Below are 17355 nucleotides of genomic sequence, written 5' to 3' on the forward strand. Positions count from 1 at the left end.
GAGAATATTGTAATTGGAATCATCACTTCACAGCACATCTTATCTTAAAAATGCCAAAAAGTGCATTCATACAACAGTCAAGAAAGATACCTGTATGTTACATTTTGAACAATATACATCAGTCTTTTATTTCACAGATTTCATTTGCCAAAGTCCATCATTTAAATAATGACAATTTTCTATGCCTATTCCTTTGTTCACCTTAATTCTGTAAATTATATACTATTATAATACATAAAATACTTTTCATATTTTTCACATCAGACATTATAGCTTTTATTTACTTACATATCTTCTGTTGACAATGTAGTAACACCCACAGCTAAAGCATGTTGCTTGCCTTCTGCCATAACAGCCTATATTTTAAGTTAAGAATTTAATAATCCTAATATTTAAAGTTAAATAATTTGTTATTTTGATAAAGGATACAACAACTGTTCCCTTTTCTACAGGTGTCATCTTTGCACCTTTTGATGTTAAACCAGGACACATAATATTAGCTCCACTAAGAACGAACCGGATAGCACCTTTATCAACTTGTTGCATTGGTAAAAAAAATGGGTCTAAAAGTTTTAAATGTGTTGAAGGAAAATAAATTATATTTTATTTAAAATTGATTTTTTTAATAATTATTTATCATGTTTAGAAAAAATATGACTTACATTTATGTAACAATCTTAAAGTGGGCATCCAAGATCCCTCGCGTTGACGGAAAAACAAAAGATCTCCTGTTGCATTTACTATAATTTCTATATGATCATGACTAATCATAAAATACATATAAATAAAATTACTAAATATAGCATATGTAAAATAAGTTATTCTTAAATAAATTTACCATTTCACTAGTCGAAAAGCATCCTTTTTTGGAATTATAGCATCTATATGACCATCTAAATGAGGATATAGTTCTAAAAGTTTTGAACGAATTCCTTTCTGGACTGATGATTTTAGTTGCTGTATACTAGAAACACTGTCTTTTTCATCAAATCTAATAGAATATTAACAATGAGTGTTATTACTACTAAATAAAGGTTATATTTTAACAATGGATGAAAAAATACACGTACTTTCTAAACATTTTCCTCCTGTTTACAAAATAGTATTAAAAGTCACAGAATTGTTAGTATATGAAAAGTACATTCAACTGACTAATTCTTAGCGTAAATTTTAATTTACAAAAGATTGGATGCAAACCGGTATATGCTGCGTGTGAACATATGACTATATGTATCATACGTACAGATCAATGTTTGTATGCATACAATGCATACGATGCATGTGAAATGTATTTTTAATATTACATAATGAAATAATTTCAATTATATTACAAAGAAATAGTAGATTAATAGTAATAACATATTATAATGAGCAAAAATTTTCAAATTATAGTAATTTAAAATTACAAAATATTTATAAAATATACTATAAAATACTATATATTGAATACTTATTTACATATAAATATATGATTATATAAACTTAAATAAATTTAAAATGAAGTTTCATTTTTTAATAAAAGATTTTTAATAAAATAATATTATTTAAAAAACTAAAAATTTAAGAAGTTTATAATATTTCTTAGTGCCATTTATATTACGTTCTACTTGTACATTAATAGGTAGTTTCTGGTTTTAATATTTGAATTTTATATTTCCATAATGCAGTTGGTAATTGTATGTTTCCGTAATGCAAAATGGAAACATGGCGGGGATGCTAACTAACTGTGGTGTACATCGTTGTGATTGTATAGTTTCTCTCTTGGTGCGTTTATAATTTTTAAATGTTATTATCACATATTTATCTTTATTTTAATTAAATTTTTTTAGGTGTATCATTTAGGGTTATCATTTTTTTATCTTAAAATATTATTTTCTAAATTATTAAAAAAATTTTCATTTTCTATTCATTAACTTAAGCAGAAAAAAGTTGTTTAAGTACTTAATTAATTTACGAGTTTATGTTTATTACAAACATTGCATAAGACTATATTTATTTATAATATTTATGTACTTTCATTCATAAAATGTATCAATATAATGTCTTTGTATCTATGCTAGATAATATATTTTCTTATCACTTTTCATATATATTTCTGTCTTCTTTTTTTAAAATAATTAGTATTTTAAAAGGTATAACAAGTTTATTACTACAAAATTGTATTTGTAATATAAAAATAACTATAGATTATAGGACAGGCAGAATTATGTCATAAAGTTTCTGAAGGATTACATGAAAGTGCAAAAGGAAGAAAATGGCATATTGTTGTACATCAATGTGAATTTGTTACTGAAATCACACAATTAAATATAAGTCTTAATGTAGATTTTATTATTTTTGCTTTTGATTGGAGAACTACTCAGTCTTTATCTGAAGTAAGTACATAATTTATTTTTAACATTTATAATCTATAAAATATCACAGTAATATAACATTGAAGGAACATTATTGTTTAAGGTAGAAACAAATATAAGTCTCATAGATGAACATTATATTATTTCTGGAGCTGTATGTTTTGTAAATTGCCAAGGAATTTCAAATATTATGGGGTTGACTTCCTACAAATCAGCAAAAATACGAGAGAAATACAACATTAGATTTTTATCTGCTAATGTTTTTGTAAGTTTATATATATATATATATTTTTTTTTCTTTAGTTTGTAGTTATTATATTATATTAATTTTTGTTTCTTCTAGAAGCCACAAATTTGTGTTCAATTAGGTAATAGAATATTAAATTTAGTAGAAGCTATATTAGGCATAACAAGTGGAATTCCTACTGTTGGACTATTAGTATAAAATTTTATATAACTTGGACTTATATTTTTAATAATAAAATGAAGAAAGCAAGTAGTAAAAATCAAGCATATGCTTCTAGTCAAGAAGATAGTGAAAATGATAGTGATGAAACTGAATGCAGCATTGGCAGTAATTCAACAGCAGGTACTCATCGTAGTGATACTCCTACCCGCAGTGCTCGTTATAAAAGAAAAGGTCGACGTAGAAGTAAAACAGCAAAATATAAACCATGTACAGATAAGCCACTTTATAAGTATTGCTGCAGTGTTAAAGAAGATCATGGGCAGCCATTGTTTGGAGTACAGTTTAATCATCATTTGAAAGAAGGTGAACCATTAATATTTGCTTCAGTGGGAAGCAATCGAGTAAGCATTTATGAATGTCCAGAAGGAGGAAATATCAGACTACGTCAATGTTACGCAGATCCTGATCCAGAAGAAAATTTTTATACTTGTACTTGGACTTATGATGATTCTGGAAAACCTTTACTAGCAGTGGCTGGATCACGTGGTGTTGTAAGAGTTATTAGTCCTGTAACTATGACTTGCATTAAACACTATATTGGACATGGTCATGCAATAAATGAATTAAAAATTCATCCTAAAGATCCAAACATATTACTTTCTGCATCAAAAGACCATGCTCTTAGACTATGGAATATAAAAACTGATGTATGTATAGCAATATTCGGTGGTGTTGAAGGTCATAGAGATGAAGTTTTAAGTGCTGATTTTGATATGAAAGGGGAACGTATTATTTCATGTGGCATGGATCATGCTTTGAAATTATGGTCATTAGATAAACCTGATATGCAAGAAGCAATAAAGCAATCCTACTATTGTAACCCTAGTCGTAATGGAAGACCATTTGATTCAATACTTCAGCACTTTCCAGATTTTACTACACGTGATGTTCATCGTAATTATGTTGATTGTGTCAAATGGTATGGTGACTTTATTTTAAGTAAATCTTGTGAAAATTGTATTGTTTGTTGGAAACCAGGACGTCTTGAAGATTCTCAGCTACGGAATGGAGAAACAAGTGCTACTGTGTTACATAGGTTTGAATTCAAGGAATGTGATATATGGTTTATACGATTTTCAATGGATTTTTGGCAGCGTACAATAGCTTTAGGAAATCAAGTGGGTAGAACATATGTATGGGATTTAGAAGTTGATGAACCTGGTCAAGCACGCTGTTACTCGCTCCAACATCCTAGATGTACTGCACCTATACGTCAGACTAGCTTAAGCAGAGACGGTTCAGTTTTATTATGTGTTTGTGATGATGCTACTGTATGGAGATGGAATCGAGAACATTAATATTCCCATAATACATAAAATGGTGCCTTTATATTTACATAGTCTACTGTATTAAATGCTTTTTACTGCCTTTATAATTACCATAGATAGTAAATTGTAAATGTACATCAATATATTTATTACTTAAATGTAATAATTTTTATTCATAAGTAACTTATGAAAAAATTAAACTTTAGATATATTTACATATCTTATTATTGATTATAACATCCTCATCTTAAAAAATGAGGAATTAGTATTTTATACATGAAACTGCAACATGAATTTTGGAAAGAAGAGTAAATATAGTTATTATATTACACTCATAAAAGCTATAGAAAATGCTCTAGTAATAGAATATTAAATTTAGTAGAAGCTATATTAGGCATAACAAGTGGAATTCCTACTGTTGGACTATTAGTATAAAATTTTATATAACTTGGACTTATATTTTTAATAATAAAATGAAGAAAGCAAGTAGTAAAAATCAAGCATATGCTTCTAGTCAAGAAGATAGTGAAAATGATAGTGATGAAACTGAATGCAGCATTGGCAGTAATTCAACAGCAGGTACTCATCGTAGTGATACTCCTACCCGCAGTGCTCGTTATAAAAGAAAAGGTCGACGTAGAAGTAAAACAGCAAAATATAAACCATGTACAGATAAGCCACTTTATAAGTATTGCTGCAGTGTTAAAGAAGATCATGGGCAGCCATTGTTTGGAGTACAGTTTAATCATCATTTGAAAGAAGGTGAACCATTAATATTTGCTTCAGTGGGAAGCAATCGAGTAAGCATTTATGAATGTCCAGAAGGAGGAAATATCAGACTACGTCAATGTTACGCAGATCCTGATCCAGAAGAAAATTTTTATACTTGTACTTGGACTTATGATGATTCTGGAAAACCTTTACTAGCAGTGGCTGGATCACGTGGTGTTGTAAGAGTTATTAGTCCTGTAACTATGACTTGCATTAAACACTATATTGGACATGGTCATGCAATAAATGAATTAAAAATTCATCCTAAAGATCCAAACATATTACTTTCTGCATCAAAAGACCATGCTCTTAGACTATGGAATATAAAAACTGATGTATGTATAGCAATATTCGGTGGTGTTGAAGGTCATAGAGATGAAGTTTTAAGTGCTGATTTTGATATGAAAGGGGAACGTATTATTTCATGTGGCATGGATCATGCTTTGAAATTATGGTCATTAGATAAACCTGATATGCAAGAAGCAATAAAGCAATCCTACTATTGTAACCCTAGTCGTAATGGAAGACCATTTGATTCAATACTTCAGCACTTTCCAGATTTTACTACACGTGATGTTCATCGTAATTATGTTGATTGTGTCAAATGGTATGGTGACTTTATTTTAAGTAAATCTTGTGAAAATTGTATTGTTTGTTGGAAACCAGGACGTCTTGAAGATTCTCAGCTACGGAATGGAGAAACAAGTGCTACTGTGTTACATAGGTTTGAATTCAAGGAATGTGATATATGGTTTATACGATTTTCAATGGATTTTTGGCAGCGTACAATAGCTTTAGGAAATCAAGTGGGTAGAACATATGTATGGGATTTAGAAGTTGATGAACCTGGTCAAGCACGCTGTTACTCGCTCCAACATCCTAGATGTACTGCACCTATACGTCAGACTAGCTTAAGCAGAGACGGTTCAGTTTTATTATGTGTTTGTGATGATGCTACTGTATGGAGATGGAATCGAGAACATTAATATTCCCATAATACATAAAATGGTGCCTTTATATTTACATAGTCTACTGTATTAAATGCTTTTTACTGCCTTTATAATTACCATAGATAGTAAATTGTAAATGTACATCAATATATTTATTACTTAAATGTAATAATTTTTATTCATAAGTAACTTATGAAAAAATTAAACTTTAGATATATTTACATATCTTATTATTGATTATAACATCCTCATCTTAAAAAATGAGGAATTAGTATTTTATACATGAAACTGCAACATGAATTTTGGAAAGAAGAGTAAATATAGTTATTATATTACACTCATAAAAGCTATAGAAAATGCTCTGATTGTTCATATAAAATATTTTTTCCATTAGCATGATTTTTCCACAAAATAAAGTAATTTTGTACAAATATTTTAGTATTTTATTGCATAAGTAAATGTTAATCTAACCCTACTTATCAAATATATTTCTTTCGAAAAAAAAACAAACATAAATATTAAGGACGAATTTTTTTTATAATACAAATAACTTCATTTTTTAATATAAAGAACTTGTTTTAAAATATATAATTATTAATTTCTTAATTATTTACTGTAATTTATATATTAAACTTGTAATTGTTATTATATTTCTAAATTTTTGTTTTATACATATCATTTCATGATTTGTAAAAATATACGAAATTACCTGTAATGAGCTTAGAACTAAGCAATAGTAAAAAATAATAGTTATGGAAGACTAAAGCAATTAATTGAAGTTGTATATCATTTATCCATAAACAGAACTAAACAAAAATTTCATATAAAATACACAATAATTAAAAAATTGAATATTTATACATTTTAAATACAATATTCTCTTAGTAGATTTAATAAATAAGTGCCAAAATGTGATTTAAATGTAAACATGAAATGTGCTTAAATAGGAAATTTTGATTTTATGAATAATTGCTTAATAATGAATTAACAACTACAGCACTTCTTTTTGCTTCTTTGGAATCTTTATCTTCATCTTGTTGTTGTATATCCGGTTGTCCTCTAATTCTAATATTGTGCTTCTCCTTGAATTCATTTATTTCAATTCCTTTTTTTGTTAACTGATCACTCAAAGCATCTATCACTTTTGTTAACTATAAATTATCAAATACATTTCATTTATAATACAACTTTAACTTTTAACAAATTTTTAAGAACTATATGTAGCATTACAATATTATGTATTATTTGTACATAATATTATCTTGAAAAAGTAAAAATAAAATAAACTTTACTTGTTCTTTATTTGTCATTAATGCAGGCATTACGACTTCTACAGTACGTTCACATAAGACACCACCAGTCATTCGATAGCATTTCCTTTTTGGGTCTATATTTTTTAGTGTATCAATTACAATCCTAAAAAATTAAAAAATATTAGAAAATTGCAAATCATTTTAGCAATAACTGAATGATAATATGTATGATACCTGAAAAAAGGTACATTATAACTTAATGCAATGCTTTATATATTTAGAGATAAATTTGTAATATTTTTTTAATAAAATTTCTATTACAATTTCGTCACATATAAAATTAAAAAATATTTAATTGTTATCTATTTGCAATATTTTAAATATATATTCACGAGTAATGGTAGTAAAGTAATAATATAATACTTATTATAATATAGGTTAGAAAACACATACTTATGTTCATTTAATTCCATCTCCATTTCTGACAATTTATTAGCCATTGCTCTTTGTTCATTACGAAGCATTTCGAATTCAGATAATATTTGTGTAATAGACTTCGTACTTTTTGATGATTTTCCTGATTTTTTATCGCTGGCCATATTAGGAGCTTTATATTACTTTCTCATCCGTTAGATTCACCAATGCTTCTGCCGCGTGACGTTTCTACTTATGACTATACATAAAGGTTCATCTTAAAAGATAAACATATTTCTTTTTGTATTAAAGAACCAGACTCATAAATCGTGATATCTGAAAACTACTATATGTATAGCAATATTTGCTGATATTAAAGATCAGAGAGATGAAATTTTAAGTATAGACTTCGATAACAATGAAAAATGTACTATTTGGTGTGGCATTAATTATGAATTTAAATTATATTCATCAAATCAACATGATATGCAAAAAGTAATAAAAAAAAGTTCTATTATTATAATCCTAGTGTAATAAAAAATCATTAAATTAAATATTTCTTTATTTTCTAGATTTTATTACACATGATATTTATTGCTATTATGTTGATCATATTGAACGATTTAATGACATTATTTTTAAAAAATCTTGTTGAAATTGTATTGTTTGTTATCATATTGAATCATCTTTAAGATTCTTTTCTACATAGTAGAAAAACAAGTATTTTTTTTATGGAGATTTGAATTTAAAAAATGCGATATTTAATTTGTACGTTTTTTCTTTATAGATGTTGTAACAAATTAATCGAGGAAATTAAATATGTAAAACATACGTGGATCATAAATGTTGATGAATCTAATCAAACATGCTATTGGTCATTATATCATCTAAAATGTACTTCATTGGTATATTAAACTAGCTTGAGCAAAAGTGATTTAATTTTGTTATGTGTTTGTGATAATGGTATTGTATGGAAATGGCATTATGAATACATAATAAGCTTAATCAAAACCTTGTTTTTAAAATTATGATAAATAGTAATCCTATGACTAACTTATGACTGCAGCAATCCTATGACTATATGATACATCTTATGTCAAAAATAATATTTGTGGGAGACTGAAGCAATTATTTGAAGTTGTATACCATTTATCTATAAACAAAAAGTAATAAGTATTTCATTTAAAACGCATAATCATTAAAAAATTTAATATTTATACAATTTAAATACAATATTCTTTTAAACAATTCAATAAATAAGTGCCAAAATTAACCATTGCTCTTTGTTTTTTGCAAAGCATGTGAAATTCAGATATTTGTGTAGTAGACTTTGTACCTTTTAAAGCCTTTTCAAATTTTTTATCGCTAGACATATTTACTACTGTATATTAATTCACCCATGACGTTTACTAATTTTTTGCCTAGAGTGATGTTCCTATTTAAGATCGATTTATACATAAACATGTTAAATAAATTCAAATTTTATGCAATTGCAACGTAACGATGTCTATTTCATTATTTTGAATATATTAAAATTTTATATTATGATAAGATAATTTAAATTTTATTTTATTGCACTAAAAAGATTACATTTCAGTAAAAAATATTAATTTTTGTTACATTATTTTTTCAAAGCTATAAAAGTATATCATATATGGGAAATAAAAGTATTATTTATATTATAGTATAATATTTGCATTAATTTAAACATATTTTATACTCTTTGTTTTGTAAAGGGAAATTTGATATTTGTAAATAAATATTAATGTAATAATTAATCTCTTTATTACTTTTTTTTTTACATTCTATGAAATCAGAACTTTATTTTGTGCGTATCATTTTCTTCTTTCACAAAATATAGCAATGTCCTACAAAAGTAAATTACCAGTATATTATATTTTACAAAGAGTGAAAGAAAAGCAATATATCATATTAAAAAGAAATATGCCAAAAAATTGTTATTTATACATTAGTTGTATACTTTGTTTATCACTTAATACATTCATCATGCTCACACATAAATAAAAAATTTCAGATAAAACTACTCACAACAACATTACATACTTGTAAAAATGTCGAATTAGGAGAATTTTTATGTCCCTAAACATAAATATTCTTAACTTAGTACAATCTTAAATAACAATTTATGAGCAGAAGCAAGTGACATATATTTTTTCTTGTTATTTAATAATGATATGTTAAATACCTTTTTAAGTGTATGTAAATTTCCACTCATCATACCAAATTATTTTATCTTTTAATATCTAAATTTAAATATTACAAAGGAATGTAAAGAAAATGAGTATTATAACATTCAAAATTTTGTTGCATAACAAATTTCATTATTATAGTGATCGCTTTATTATATATTTAAGATATATATACTTTATATACACATATTAATGTAAGAATACTATGCCTATTATTTACTGTACAAAAATCTTAATAGCAAGCAGAATCTCAAACACAATATAATATTATCAGCCTTCCAAAATAAAATGTAATAATAACTATTTAACACGAAAAGTATTTAAAAGATATACAAGGTTAAAATTAATACATCCAACACTATTGAATGTGTGAAATTGTATCTGATTAGCATAAAATAATGTATGTAATAGGTGTACAGCATACAATAAAAACTATAAAAGCATTAATATTTGACTTTTGTGATCAAATATTAGAGTAGTGATATATTGAAATAATAAAATTAATTTATGAATAGTTTAAATACATATTTTCATTTTTTAAATACAGAATTTTAAATGATATAAAATCAAAAATACTTTATACCATAATATTTTCATTTGATAATGTATTTCTTGTGAAATATAAAATCATAAATTTCTAAAAATGTTTTGCTCTGAAATTTTGTTTGGTTATCACAACAGCAAGTTTTTTCTATATGTTATTACTTAACATATTTCCTTAAGAGTTATAAAGCTTTTAATTATTATTAATAAATATAAACAACTTAAGGATAACCATATTTATAAATTGTAAGAAATTTTACTTTAAAATATTTCGAGTAGTAAATATATAAGATAAACCAAAAATAAAACTTAATTTGTTTTGTTATAGAAGAAATTAATATCTTTGAATTAATAGATACACATATTACATATTATCTATTCATACATATATATACTATAAATGCATATGTATAAATTGGACAGCATTATCATACAAATACTTTGTAGGAATGTATCTTTCTTTTTATTTAAAATATTTCATTTCAAATATTTTTCTTATATGTTATAAAAATTGTAATAAATTTAAATAAATAAGAAATTTTTATACAATGAAAATAAAAAAGTGTTGAATATGCAATAAATAATATGTTAATTGCAGAACTCTTCTTCTAAATTATATTTAAGTAATTTTGCAAAGTTGTTTAAAAAGCAAAGCAATTTTCTTATTCAATTAAGTATATAATCACTAGAAAATACTTTTAATTTTTTAATTAAAATTACCCAAACATACAGAAAGCTTATTTTACTAATTTTACTAATGTATGGATAATAATATGTAGAATAATGAAACAAACAGATATATGTGCGTTCATATCATGAAAGTTTGAATTTCTTTTATCTACAATTATAAATGGAAAAGTTATATTGTCCTTTTATTCTGCAGTTATTTGCACTAGAAAAGAAATGTTAAAGTTATTGACATGAACACTTTGCGTGATTCTGCATAAAAAATTATTTTATCATTTTCAAATTTCTATTCTTCAAAAATATATTTTAAACAAATAATTATTTTTAAATGCACTATATTCTTGTACACTATTAATTTTGTTTTATAGCTGTATTTAATTCACAGTACTTACATATGTATTACTGTAAGTTTTTCTTACTTATATACAGTAAAAGATTATTCAACCTTAATAAGTTTTGTTTTCATTAAAAATACCAGTATCTGACAGAAAATTATCTTTAAATGAAAATAACTATTGATTTTTTCATCTTGCTAAACCGATGTTTCGGAATTTAATCTTAATAAGAATTTATTAGATTTAGGATGTGCAAGTTGTTCTGTAAGGTGAAAATGGGGTAAATGATATACTGTACATAATAGAGCTACTTCACCTTGTCGTAATTGAAATTCGCAACCATTAGCGAGAGGTCGCGAAGGCAATTCTCCCTCGCAGACTAAAGCCCAATGATGCGATCGCTTTTGTCGTTCTTTTTCATTTGAAAGAACAGGGCTAGTTACAAAAAAAGGTTCCAAAAATGCACGTGGTGCTGCATCTTGAGCCAAACACCGTGCAAGTCGATTTAAAATAGATTCTATAGAATGACGTGGTTGTTGTCGCGTAACTCTTAAATATTTCTGTAAAGCTCTTGCCATAGATGGAAATACTGCTTGGGCAGCTTCCATAGGATCCATAGGACCAGGATTTGGAGTAGATTCAACTTCTGAATGTAAACGTTTAATATGTGTAAATGCTTCTTCAGCGGCAGTGATTAATCTAGCTCTACGTTTTCGTACTCTACGTTCATAATCATGTTCTTCGTAAAAACGTTCATTATGACTGGAATCTCTACGACGAGTCTGAGTTGTTATGACTGCTCTATCTCCACTACCTCCTCGTGACTGTACACTACCAGTTACTCCACCATCAACTTCATAAAATTTGAAACTTGATTGTTTTCTACCAGATTTTGATACTGGTAGTCTCTCTAAGTATGGGTTATAAATAGGAAATTCTGTGTAATACTTTTCTAGTACCCATACTGCTGCTCGCTGTATCGACAGTTGTCCAATTGCATAAGATCGTGATTCACCATCTGGTGATCTTACAACCTTAAATATCAATATTATTGTAAGTACAATGTATTAAGAATACATATGAAAAAGTAAAGAAAACATAAGATATTGAATATACTTACTTTAAGATAAAACAGTGGCTGTTGATGGCGAATTTCAATTAACAATATAGCAATATAATGTATGAACAATAGAGTATCTGCAAGAGTTCCTGCATAATTTACTAAATTTTTATATTCTGTTATTTCACCATTAGCAGCAGTCTTAGCACTCTCAGTAACCTACAATTAATCATGATATGCAAATACTGTAAATCAGAAGGTTTAAAAATATTTGATATAATTATATACCTGAACAACATAAAATAACCAGTAAGTACAAATGCATAATGTAGTAAGGAGCAATACTCCTGCTCTGAATAAGAATATACGTGGCATAGTAGCATTTCTTGAGCGCAAAAACACAGCCCAACTTCCAATACCTAATAGCACCAATTTAAAGGCTAAACCTAATAATTGGCCTTTACATTCAGCATTACAAGATAATAACTGAAGCTTTTGTTGCATAGTTAAAACAGTTGTAGAGTCAGGAAAAAATCCTAGTTTAGGCAATATAACCATGGTTATAGGACTAAGAAAAGCACTTAGTCCAAGCATCATTGCTATAATCGGTCCCATAAACCGATTACAGGAACTAAATGACCCATCATTCTCATTTGGCCAATGGCCCACATCTTCAGTTGATTCTGATCTATCAGAAGTATTACCAGTGACAGCTGTGGTATTCTCACCCCAGTTTTCATCTTGAGGTAAAATTTGTACTTCTATAACTTCTTGACCTAAATTATCAACACTATCTCCTCTTAGATTAACAGTTGTTTGAAAAGGTGCCATTTCAGTAGAGTCTAGATTGTGTCTTTCTTTCTTTTGACTACGACTTGTCCTTTAAAAAAATATTTATATCAAGTAAATGTTCATAACAAACAAATTTCAATAAATAGCATTTTTTTTGACAAATTAAAATACCTGGTACTTCTATGTGAATGCTGTCTATGATGGGATTTGGAACTGTGAGTACGATGATGTTTTTGAGAAGTTCTGCTATGATGGCTATGGCTATGCTCGCTAGCCCCCGATTTTACGCTCTCCGTCTCCATTCCCCGGCAAAGGCTACCGCCCTGCTGTTACCCCATAAGAGCATACCCTCTTCCACTCGTAACTAAACACCAAGCACATGTACGTAAATGTATCAATCGTAAAATTGAAACTTTATTGAATTATAGGATGATATAATATAAATAATGAAGCATTCTTCAAGTTTAAAACTTTTTGTTGCATATTTTAAAATAAAAAATATATTCTTTTATGTATGAAATTCATACTATTAAAAAGTATTGTAATAAAATGCTTGTTTAATTGCAAGTTTCTGTTAAAGTATTAAAAAACAGACGCCGACACGCCTAACGTTTATTATTCTCAACCCCTTTAGCTTGTCTTGTTACCACATTCCGGAATAATTGTTAGGGAAAAAACAGTATGATTTTCTAGGGATTTTATATAAACAAACAAATAGTATTTAATTTTTATAAAAATAGTAATATTTACAATGCAAGAGATTTAAATTTAATTATTACGTTTTTGGTTGTTGTAAATTTTTTTATTCTTATATTAATAATGTTAATGTAGTATTAAGAATAGATAAAAAATATTGGCGCCAATGCTGCTTTAGTTTTATGAATAATATTTTATGTAGTAACGAATACCTTTAGAACACTGCCTTAGGTTCTTATGATCATACTTAATGATCACAAAATACGCAATAATTGACCAAATTATTTAAATGATTAGGTTTTTTGCTTTTAAAGTAAACTTTCTGTGTTTATATATTCCTATGTATATAGATTTATTTAAACACTGTTCACTGAAAATAATCTTGTATATTATAAATCACCAATCATAAAAAAAAAACATTTTATGTTAGCTTTGCGACAATGCCAATAAAACTGTGACAGATGAAAAGTGTTAGATAACCGGTGAAACAGGTAGGTAAACGAAATAAACATATAAACAATAATATGACGTTATATTATATTACACATTATGTAAATTATTGTATCATAAGTTATAGTTGTGACCTACTTAGTTCAAGAAATCTTTTGAAAAATTAATATTTGATTTGAAAATGTTTGTTCCTTTTCTTAATTGCTGATAATTCTTATATTTGTATATGTACCTATACTGTCTTTGACAATAATATCAAAGTGATTGTTGTAGCATAATTGTTACATAGTATGACTTGATTTTTGTCACTTATATATATATACATGTTATATGTTTATAGAAAAATATAAACATGGCTCTGCGTACATATGGTGATAAACCTATAAGTTTTCAAGTTGAGGAAAATGGGGAATATTATTGTATTGGATCTGAAGTGGGCAATTATTTACGCCTATTTCGTGGATCATTATACAAACGTTATCCTGGAATGTTTCGGAGATCCATTACAAATGATGAACGCAAAAAATTGGTAGAACTTGGTTTAAGTCAACATGTACTTGCATCAAGTGTATCTCTTTTAAGAGCTAGTGAAGTAGAAGACATTATTGAGGGTAATGATGATAAATATAAAGCTGTATCAGTACATTCAACAGAACCTCCAGCTCCTAGAGAAGGAAAATCAAAAAAGTCAATGCCTTGGGTGCCTAGTTTACCAAATAGTTCACATTTGGATGCTGTACCTCAAGCTACACCAATCAATCGTAACAGAGTACACAATAAAAAAGTTAGGACATTTCCTTTATGGTAAATATTATGGTATAATATACGCATATTTTTTTATACTTACATAACAGTAGATATTTAAAAAATAATTTGTAAAAATTAATTAAATACAATTAAACATTTTTCTAGTTTTGATGATACAGATCCATCAGCAAATTTGGAAAATGCAGCACAGCAAGAAATGTTAGTCCCGATTCGTTTAGATATGGAAATTGAGGGACAAAAATTAAGGGATACTTTTACATGGAATAAGAATGGTATGGTTTTTTATGTACCATTTACTTTATACATATGTGCAATATAATTTGTGTTAGAATTATAAATTTAGATTTAAGTTAAGTTCAGATGTAAGTTATATTATGTTAAAATTATTATTGTATGTTTGTGTATAGCTACACACACACACAAACACATACGCATAGGTTTACACACGAACGCGCGCGTATATGTATATGTATACATGTATATATGTATATTGTATTATTATATTATATTATAATATAATATAATATAATGTATATATATTTACATAATATACAACAAAATAAATTTCTTCTTTCAGAAAGTCTTATAACACCAGAACAATTTGCGGAGGTATTATGTGATGATTTAGATTTAAATCCATTAACCTTTGTACCAGCTATTGCACAAGCTATAAGGCAACAAATAGAAGCTTTCCCACAAGAAACAATTTTAGAAGATCAGTGTGATCAACGAGTTATAATTAAATTAAACATACATGTAGGCAATACATCTTTAGTGGATCAAGTAGAATGGGATATGTCTGAAAAAGAAAATAATCCTGAAAAATTTGCAATGAAACTTTGTGCTGAATTAGGACTTGGTGGAGAATTTGTTACTGCTATTGCTTATAGGTAAGTATAAATAATCTATATGTTTTATAAAATATTTTTTAAGAATCTGTTATGTATTTTAATTAAATATATTTTAGTGTACGTGGACAGTTATCATGGCACCAAAGAACCTATGCATTTTCTGAAGCACCTTTACCCACAGTAGAAGTACCTTTTAGACCACCTTCAGAAGCTGATCAATGGGCACCATTTTTAGAAACATTAACAGATGCAGAAATGGAAAAAAAAATACGCGATCAGGATCGAAATACGCGGTAAAAATTGTTATATAATGTAGTTATTATAGTCTACGTAAAATAATTACAATGGTTTTTGTTACAGGCGCATGAGACGTTTAGCAAACACTACACCTGGATGGTAAAACATGTACATTACGAGGGTAAATTATATTACTAATAATAATAAACTATCATACTTGTAGATTTGCTCAGAAAACATCCATTTTTATCATTTTTGGAGTTTTTTAAAGTTTGAATATAATAAAATTTTTATGTTAAAATTTAAATAAGTAATAAAGTGCATTTTAATAAAATTTTATACATCTACCAAAATAATATTGCTAAACTAATATAAAAATTTATCTACCAGCAAAAAGACGTTCCTATCTTCTTATAATCATTCCCTGTTTGCATGCCTTATGTACTGTGTATTCATAACTGACGTTACATAACATGAAAATAAAAAATAATTCTTGCTAATCTACTTAATTGTAAGTGTTTATGAAATATATGTCATGTGATCATGTAATGAAATTGAATATTGATAAGAAATTTGGAATACTCCATTAACTATAAGTGAACCATTTCATCTAGTATACTTTATTTTATAAAATATTACAAAGTAAAATTAAATATTGAATTGTATGAATAATCAATATATTTATTTTATTTCTGGTTATTCGATTTTTATCATTTTATTAATTATAGTTTACTATTCACATATCAAGAAGAATAAATACAAATTTTATAGTATAATTTCTATGAATAATGTATGTAATTGGCACTGAAAATAAAGTTTATAATACTTGTAGACAAAAAGAACATAATAGAATTAATTTCGATTGAAATGATTTTTATAAATAAAATACAGAAAGAAATGATGCTGAAATAAAAGAAAGAATAAGTAAACAATAAAAGATATTAAAATCACAAAATGCTTTGAAAAATATATTATTCATATGCAAAATTTCAGTCATTTCATCTACAGTCACCTATTCAATTAACATTACATATGTAGTGTTAAATATTCGACTATCAACTTATAATGTGAGTAAAAGAAGTCATTTGGGGAAGGGGGACGCGCATCGAAATGTACAAATATCAATCGGCTCAGTTCGGATTTGACGGCTGAAGGGAAGAGACTACGGACAAGCAAGGGCAAATTCGAAAGATGGATATCAGTTTATTAATGCACAAATAATTGCAACAACAGAGTGAAATTTCGGC

General features: G+C 26.9%; 8 protein-coding genes across 8 annotated transcripts in view; 5 read left to right on the top strand and 3 right to left on the bottom strand.

Annotated features, from left to right (window-relative positions):
- Positions 1-101: 101 nt before the first annotated feature.
- Positions 102-1125, bottom strand: MCTS1 (malignant T-cell-amplified sequence 1 homolog). The gene is made up of 6 exons (XM_017899215.1): positions 1071-1125; positions 839-991; positions 663-763; positions 430-563; positions 289-356; positions 102-208 (listed from the first exon to the last, which is right to left on the bottom strand). Exons 1-6 carry the CDS (start codon positions 1079-1081, stop codon positions 127-129), a joined length of 549 nt encoding a protein of 182 aa, XP_017754704.1. The 5' UTR covers positions 1082-1125; the 3' UTR covers positions 102-126.
- A 579-nt stretch (positions 1126-1704) lies between these two features.
- On the top strand, positions 1705-2799 carry LOC108546930 (uncharacterized). The gene is made up of 4 exons (XM_017899234.1): positions 1705-1764; positions 2187-2375; positions 2458-2619; positions 2698-2799. Exons 1-4 carry the CDS (start codon positions 1705-1707, stop codon positions 2797-2799), a joined length of 513 nt encoding a protein of 170 aa, XP_017754723.1.
- Positions 2800-2824: 25 nt separating this feature from the next.
- LOC108546929 (polycomb protein EED) lies at positions 2825-4121 on the top strand. Its single transcript, XM_017899233.1, has 2 exons — positions 2825-2943; positions 3037-4121. The coding sequence occupies exons 1-2, from the start codon at positions 2838-2840 to the stop codon at positions 4119-4121; spliced, it is 1191 nt and encodes a 396-aa protein (XP_017754722.1). The 5' UTR covers positions 2825-2837.
- Positions 4122-4481: 360 nt separating this feature from the next.
- On the top strand, positions 4482-5848 carry LOC108546936 (polycomb protein EED). Its single transcript, XM_017899240.1, has 2 exons — positions 4482-4670; positions 4764-5848. Exons 1-2 carry the CDS (start codon positions 4565-4567, stop codon positions 5846-5848), a joined length of 1191 nt encoding a protein of 396 aa, XP_017754729.1. The 5' UTR covers positions 4482-4564.
- An 871-nt stretch (positions 5849-6719) lies between these two features.
- On the bottom strand, positions 6720-7664 carry Pfdn2 (prefoldin 2). The gene is made up of 3 exons (XM_017899246.1): positions 7519-7664; positions 7105-7228; positions 6720-6963 (listed from the first exon to the last, which is right to left on the bottom strand). Exons 1-3 carry the CDS (start codon positions 7662-7664, stop codon positions 6772-6774), a joined length of 462 nt encoding a protein of 153 aa, XP_017754735.1. The 3' UTR covers positions 6720-6771.
- A 3787-nt stretch (positions 7665-11451) lies between these two features.
- On the bottom strand, positions 11452-13479 carry Vang (Strabismus domain-containing protein Vang). Its single transcript, XM_017899245.1, has 4 exons — positions 13278-13479; positions 12603-13194; positions 12375-12533; positions 11452-12288 (listed from the first exon to the last, which is right to left on the bottom strand). Exons 1-4 carry the CDS (start codon positions 13406-13408, stop codon positions 11452-11454), a joined length of 1719 nt encoding a protein of 572 aa, XP_017754734.1. The 5' UTR covers positions 13409-13479.
- A 642-nt stretch (positions 13480-14121) lies between these two features.
- Snr1 (SWI/SNF related, matrix associated, actin dependent regulator of chromatin, subfamily b, member 1) lies at positions 14122-16290 on the top strand. Its single transcript, XM_017899241.1, has 6 exons — positions 14122-14293; positions 14593-15056; positions 15165-15292; positions 15598-15910; positions 15988-16164; positions 16232-16290. The coding sequence occupies exons 2-6, from the start codon at positions 14605-14607 to the stop codon at positions 16269-16271; spliced, it is 1110 nt and encodes a 369-aa protein (XP_017754730.1). The 5' UTR covers positions 14122-14293; positions 14593-14604; the 3' UTR covers positions 16272-16290.
- Positions 16291-17178: 888 nt separating this feature from the next.
- Positions 17179-17355, top strand: part of sea (mitochondrial citrate transporter scheggia) — a 1931-nt gene continuing 1754 nt past the window's right edge. The window contains 1 exon segment of the mRNA XM_017899206.1: positions 17179-17353. Coding sequence (XP_017754695.1) covers positions 17300-17353 — 54 coding nt within the window. The 5' untranslated portion in view covers positions 17179-17299.

This window comes from Eufriesea mexicana, unplaced genomic scaffold, assembly GCF_001483705.2.
Source record: "Eufriesea mexicana isolate 0111107269 unplaced genomic scaffold, ASM148370v2 scaffold798, whole genome shotgun sequence".
NCBI classification, from domain to species: Eukaryota; Metazoa; Arthropoda; class Insecta; order Hymenoptera; family Apidae; genus Eufriesea; species Eufriesea mexicana.

What these genes read in the sequence shown, in the direction of transcription:
- MCTS1 (XM_017899215.1), bottom strand. An exon ending in GCTTTTCGACTAGTGAAATG is followed by an intron (nt 764 to 838) that starts GTAAATTTATTT and finishes TTTTATGATTAG; the next exon opens with TCATGATCATATAGAAATTA. An exon ending in TAGAAAAGGGAACAGTTGTT is followed by an intron (nt 357 to 429) that starts GTATCCTTTATC and finishes CTTAAAATATAG; the next exon opens with GCTGTTATGGCAGAAGGCAA.
- LOC108546936 (XM_017899240.1), top strand. Translation starts at nt 4,565, where the DNA reads ATGAAGAAAGCAAGTAGTAAAAATCAAGCATATGCTTCTAGTCAAGAA. An exon ending in TGGCAGTAATTCAACAGCAG is followed by an intron (nt 4,671 to 4,763) that starts GTACTCATCGTA and finishes AACCATGTACAG; the next exon opens with ATAAGCCACTTTATAAGTAT.
- Pfdn2 (XM_017899246.1), bottom strand. Translation starts at nt 7,664, where the DNA reads ATGGCCAGCGATAAAAAATCAGGAAAATCATCAAAAAGTACGAAGTCT. An exon ending in ATGGAATTAAATGAACATAA is followed by an intron (nt 7,229 to 7,518) that starts GTATGTGTTTTC and finishes TTAATTTTTTAG; the next exon opens with GATTGTAATTGATACACTAA. An exon ending in TAATGACAAATAAAGAACAA is followed by an intron (nt 6,964 to 7,104) that starts GTAAAGTTTATT and finishes GATAATTTATAG; the next exon opens with TTAACAAAAGTGATAGATGC.
- Snr1 (XM_017899241.1), top strand. Translation starts at nt 14,605, where the DNA reads ATGGCTCTGCGTACATATGGTGATAAACCTATAAGTTTTCAAGTTGAG. An exon ending in GTTAGGACATTTCCTTTATG is followed by an intron (nt 15,057 to 15,164) that starts GTAAATATTATG and finishes ACATTTTTCTAG; the next exon opens with TTTTGATGATACAGATCCAT. An exon ending in GTTACTGCTATTGCTTATAG is followed by an intron (nt 15,911 to 15,987) that starts GTAAGTATAAAT and finishes AATATATTTTAG; the next exon opens with TGTACGTGGACAGTTATCAT.
- Vang (XM_017899245.1), bottom strand. Translation starts at nt 13,408, where the DNA reads ATGGAGACGGAGAGCGTAAAATCGGGGGCTAGCGAGCATAGCCATAGC. An exon ending in CATTCACATAGAAGTACCAG is followed by an intron (nt 13,195 to 13,277) that starts GTATTTTAATTT and finishes ATTTTTTTAAAG; the next exon opens with GACAAGTCGTAGTCAAAAGA. An exon ending in AGCCACTGTTTTATCTTAAA is followed by an intron (nt 12,289 to 12,374) that starts GTAAGTATATTC and finishes TTGATATTTAAG; the next exon opens with GTTGTAAGATCACCAGATGG.
- LOC108546929 (XM_017899233.1), top strand. Translation starts at nt 2,838, where the DNA reads ATGAAGAAAGCAAGTAGTAAAAATCAAGCATATGCTTCTAGTCAAGAA. An exon ending in TGGCAGTAATTCAACAGCAG is followed by an intron (nt 2,944 to 3,036) that starts GTACTCATCGTA and finishes AACCATGTACAG; the next exon opens with ATAAGCCACTTTATAAGTAT.
- LOC108546930 (XM_017899234.1), top strand. Translation starts at nt 1,705, where the DNA reads ATGGCGGGGATGCTAACTAACTGTGGTGTACATCGTTGTGATTGTATA. An exon ending in ATTGTATAGTTTCTCTCTTG is followed by an intron (nt 1,765 to 2,186) that starts GTGCGTTTATAA and finishes AAATAACTATAG; the next exon opens with ATTATAGGACAGGCAGAATT. An exon ending in TTTTATCTGCTAATGTTTTT is followed by an intron (nt 2,620 to 2,697) that starts GTAAGTTTATAT and finishes TGTTTCTTCTAG; the next exon opens with AAGCCACAAATTTGTGTTCA.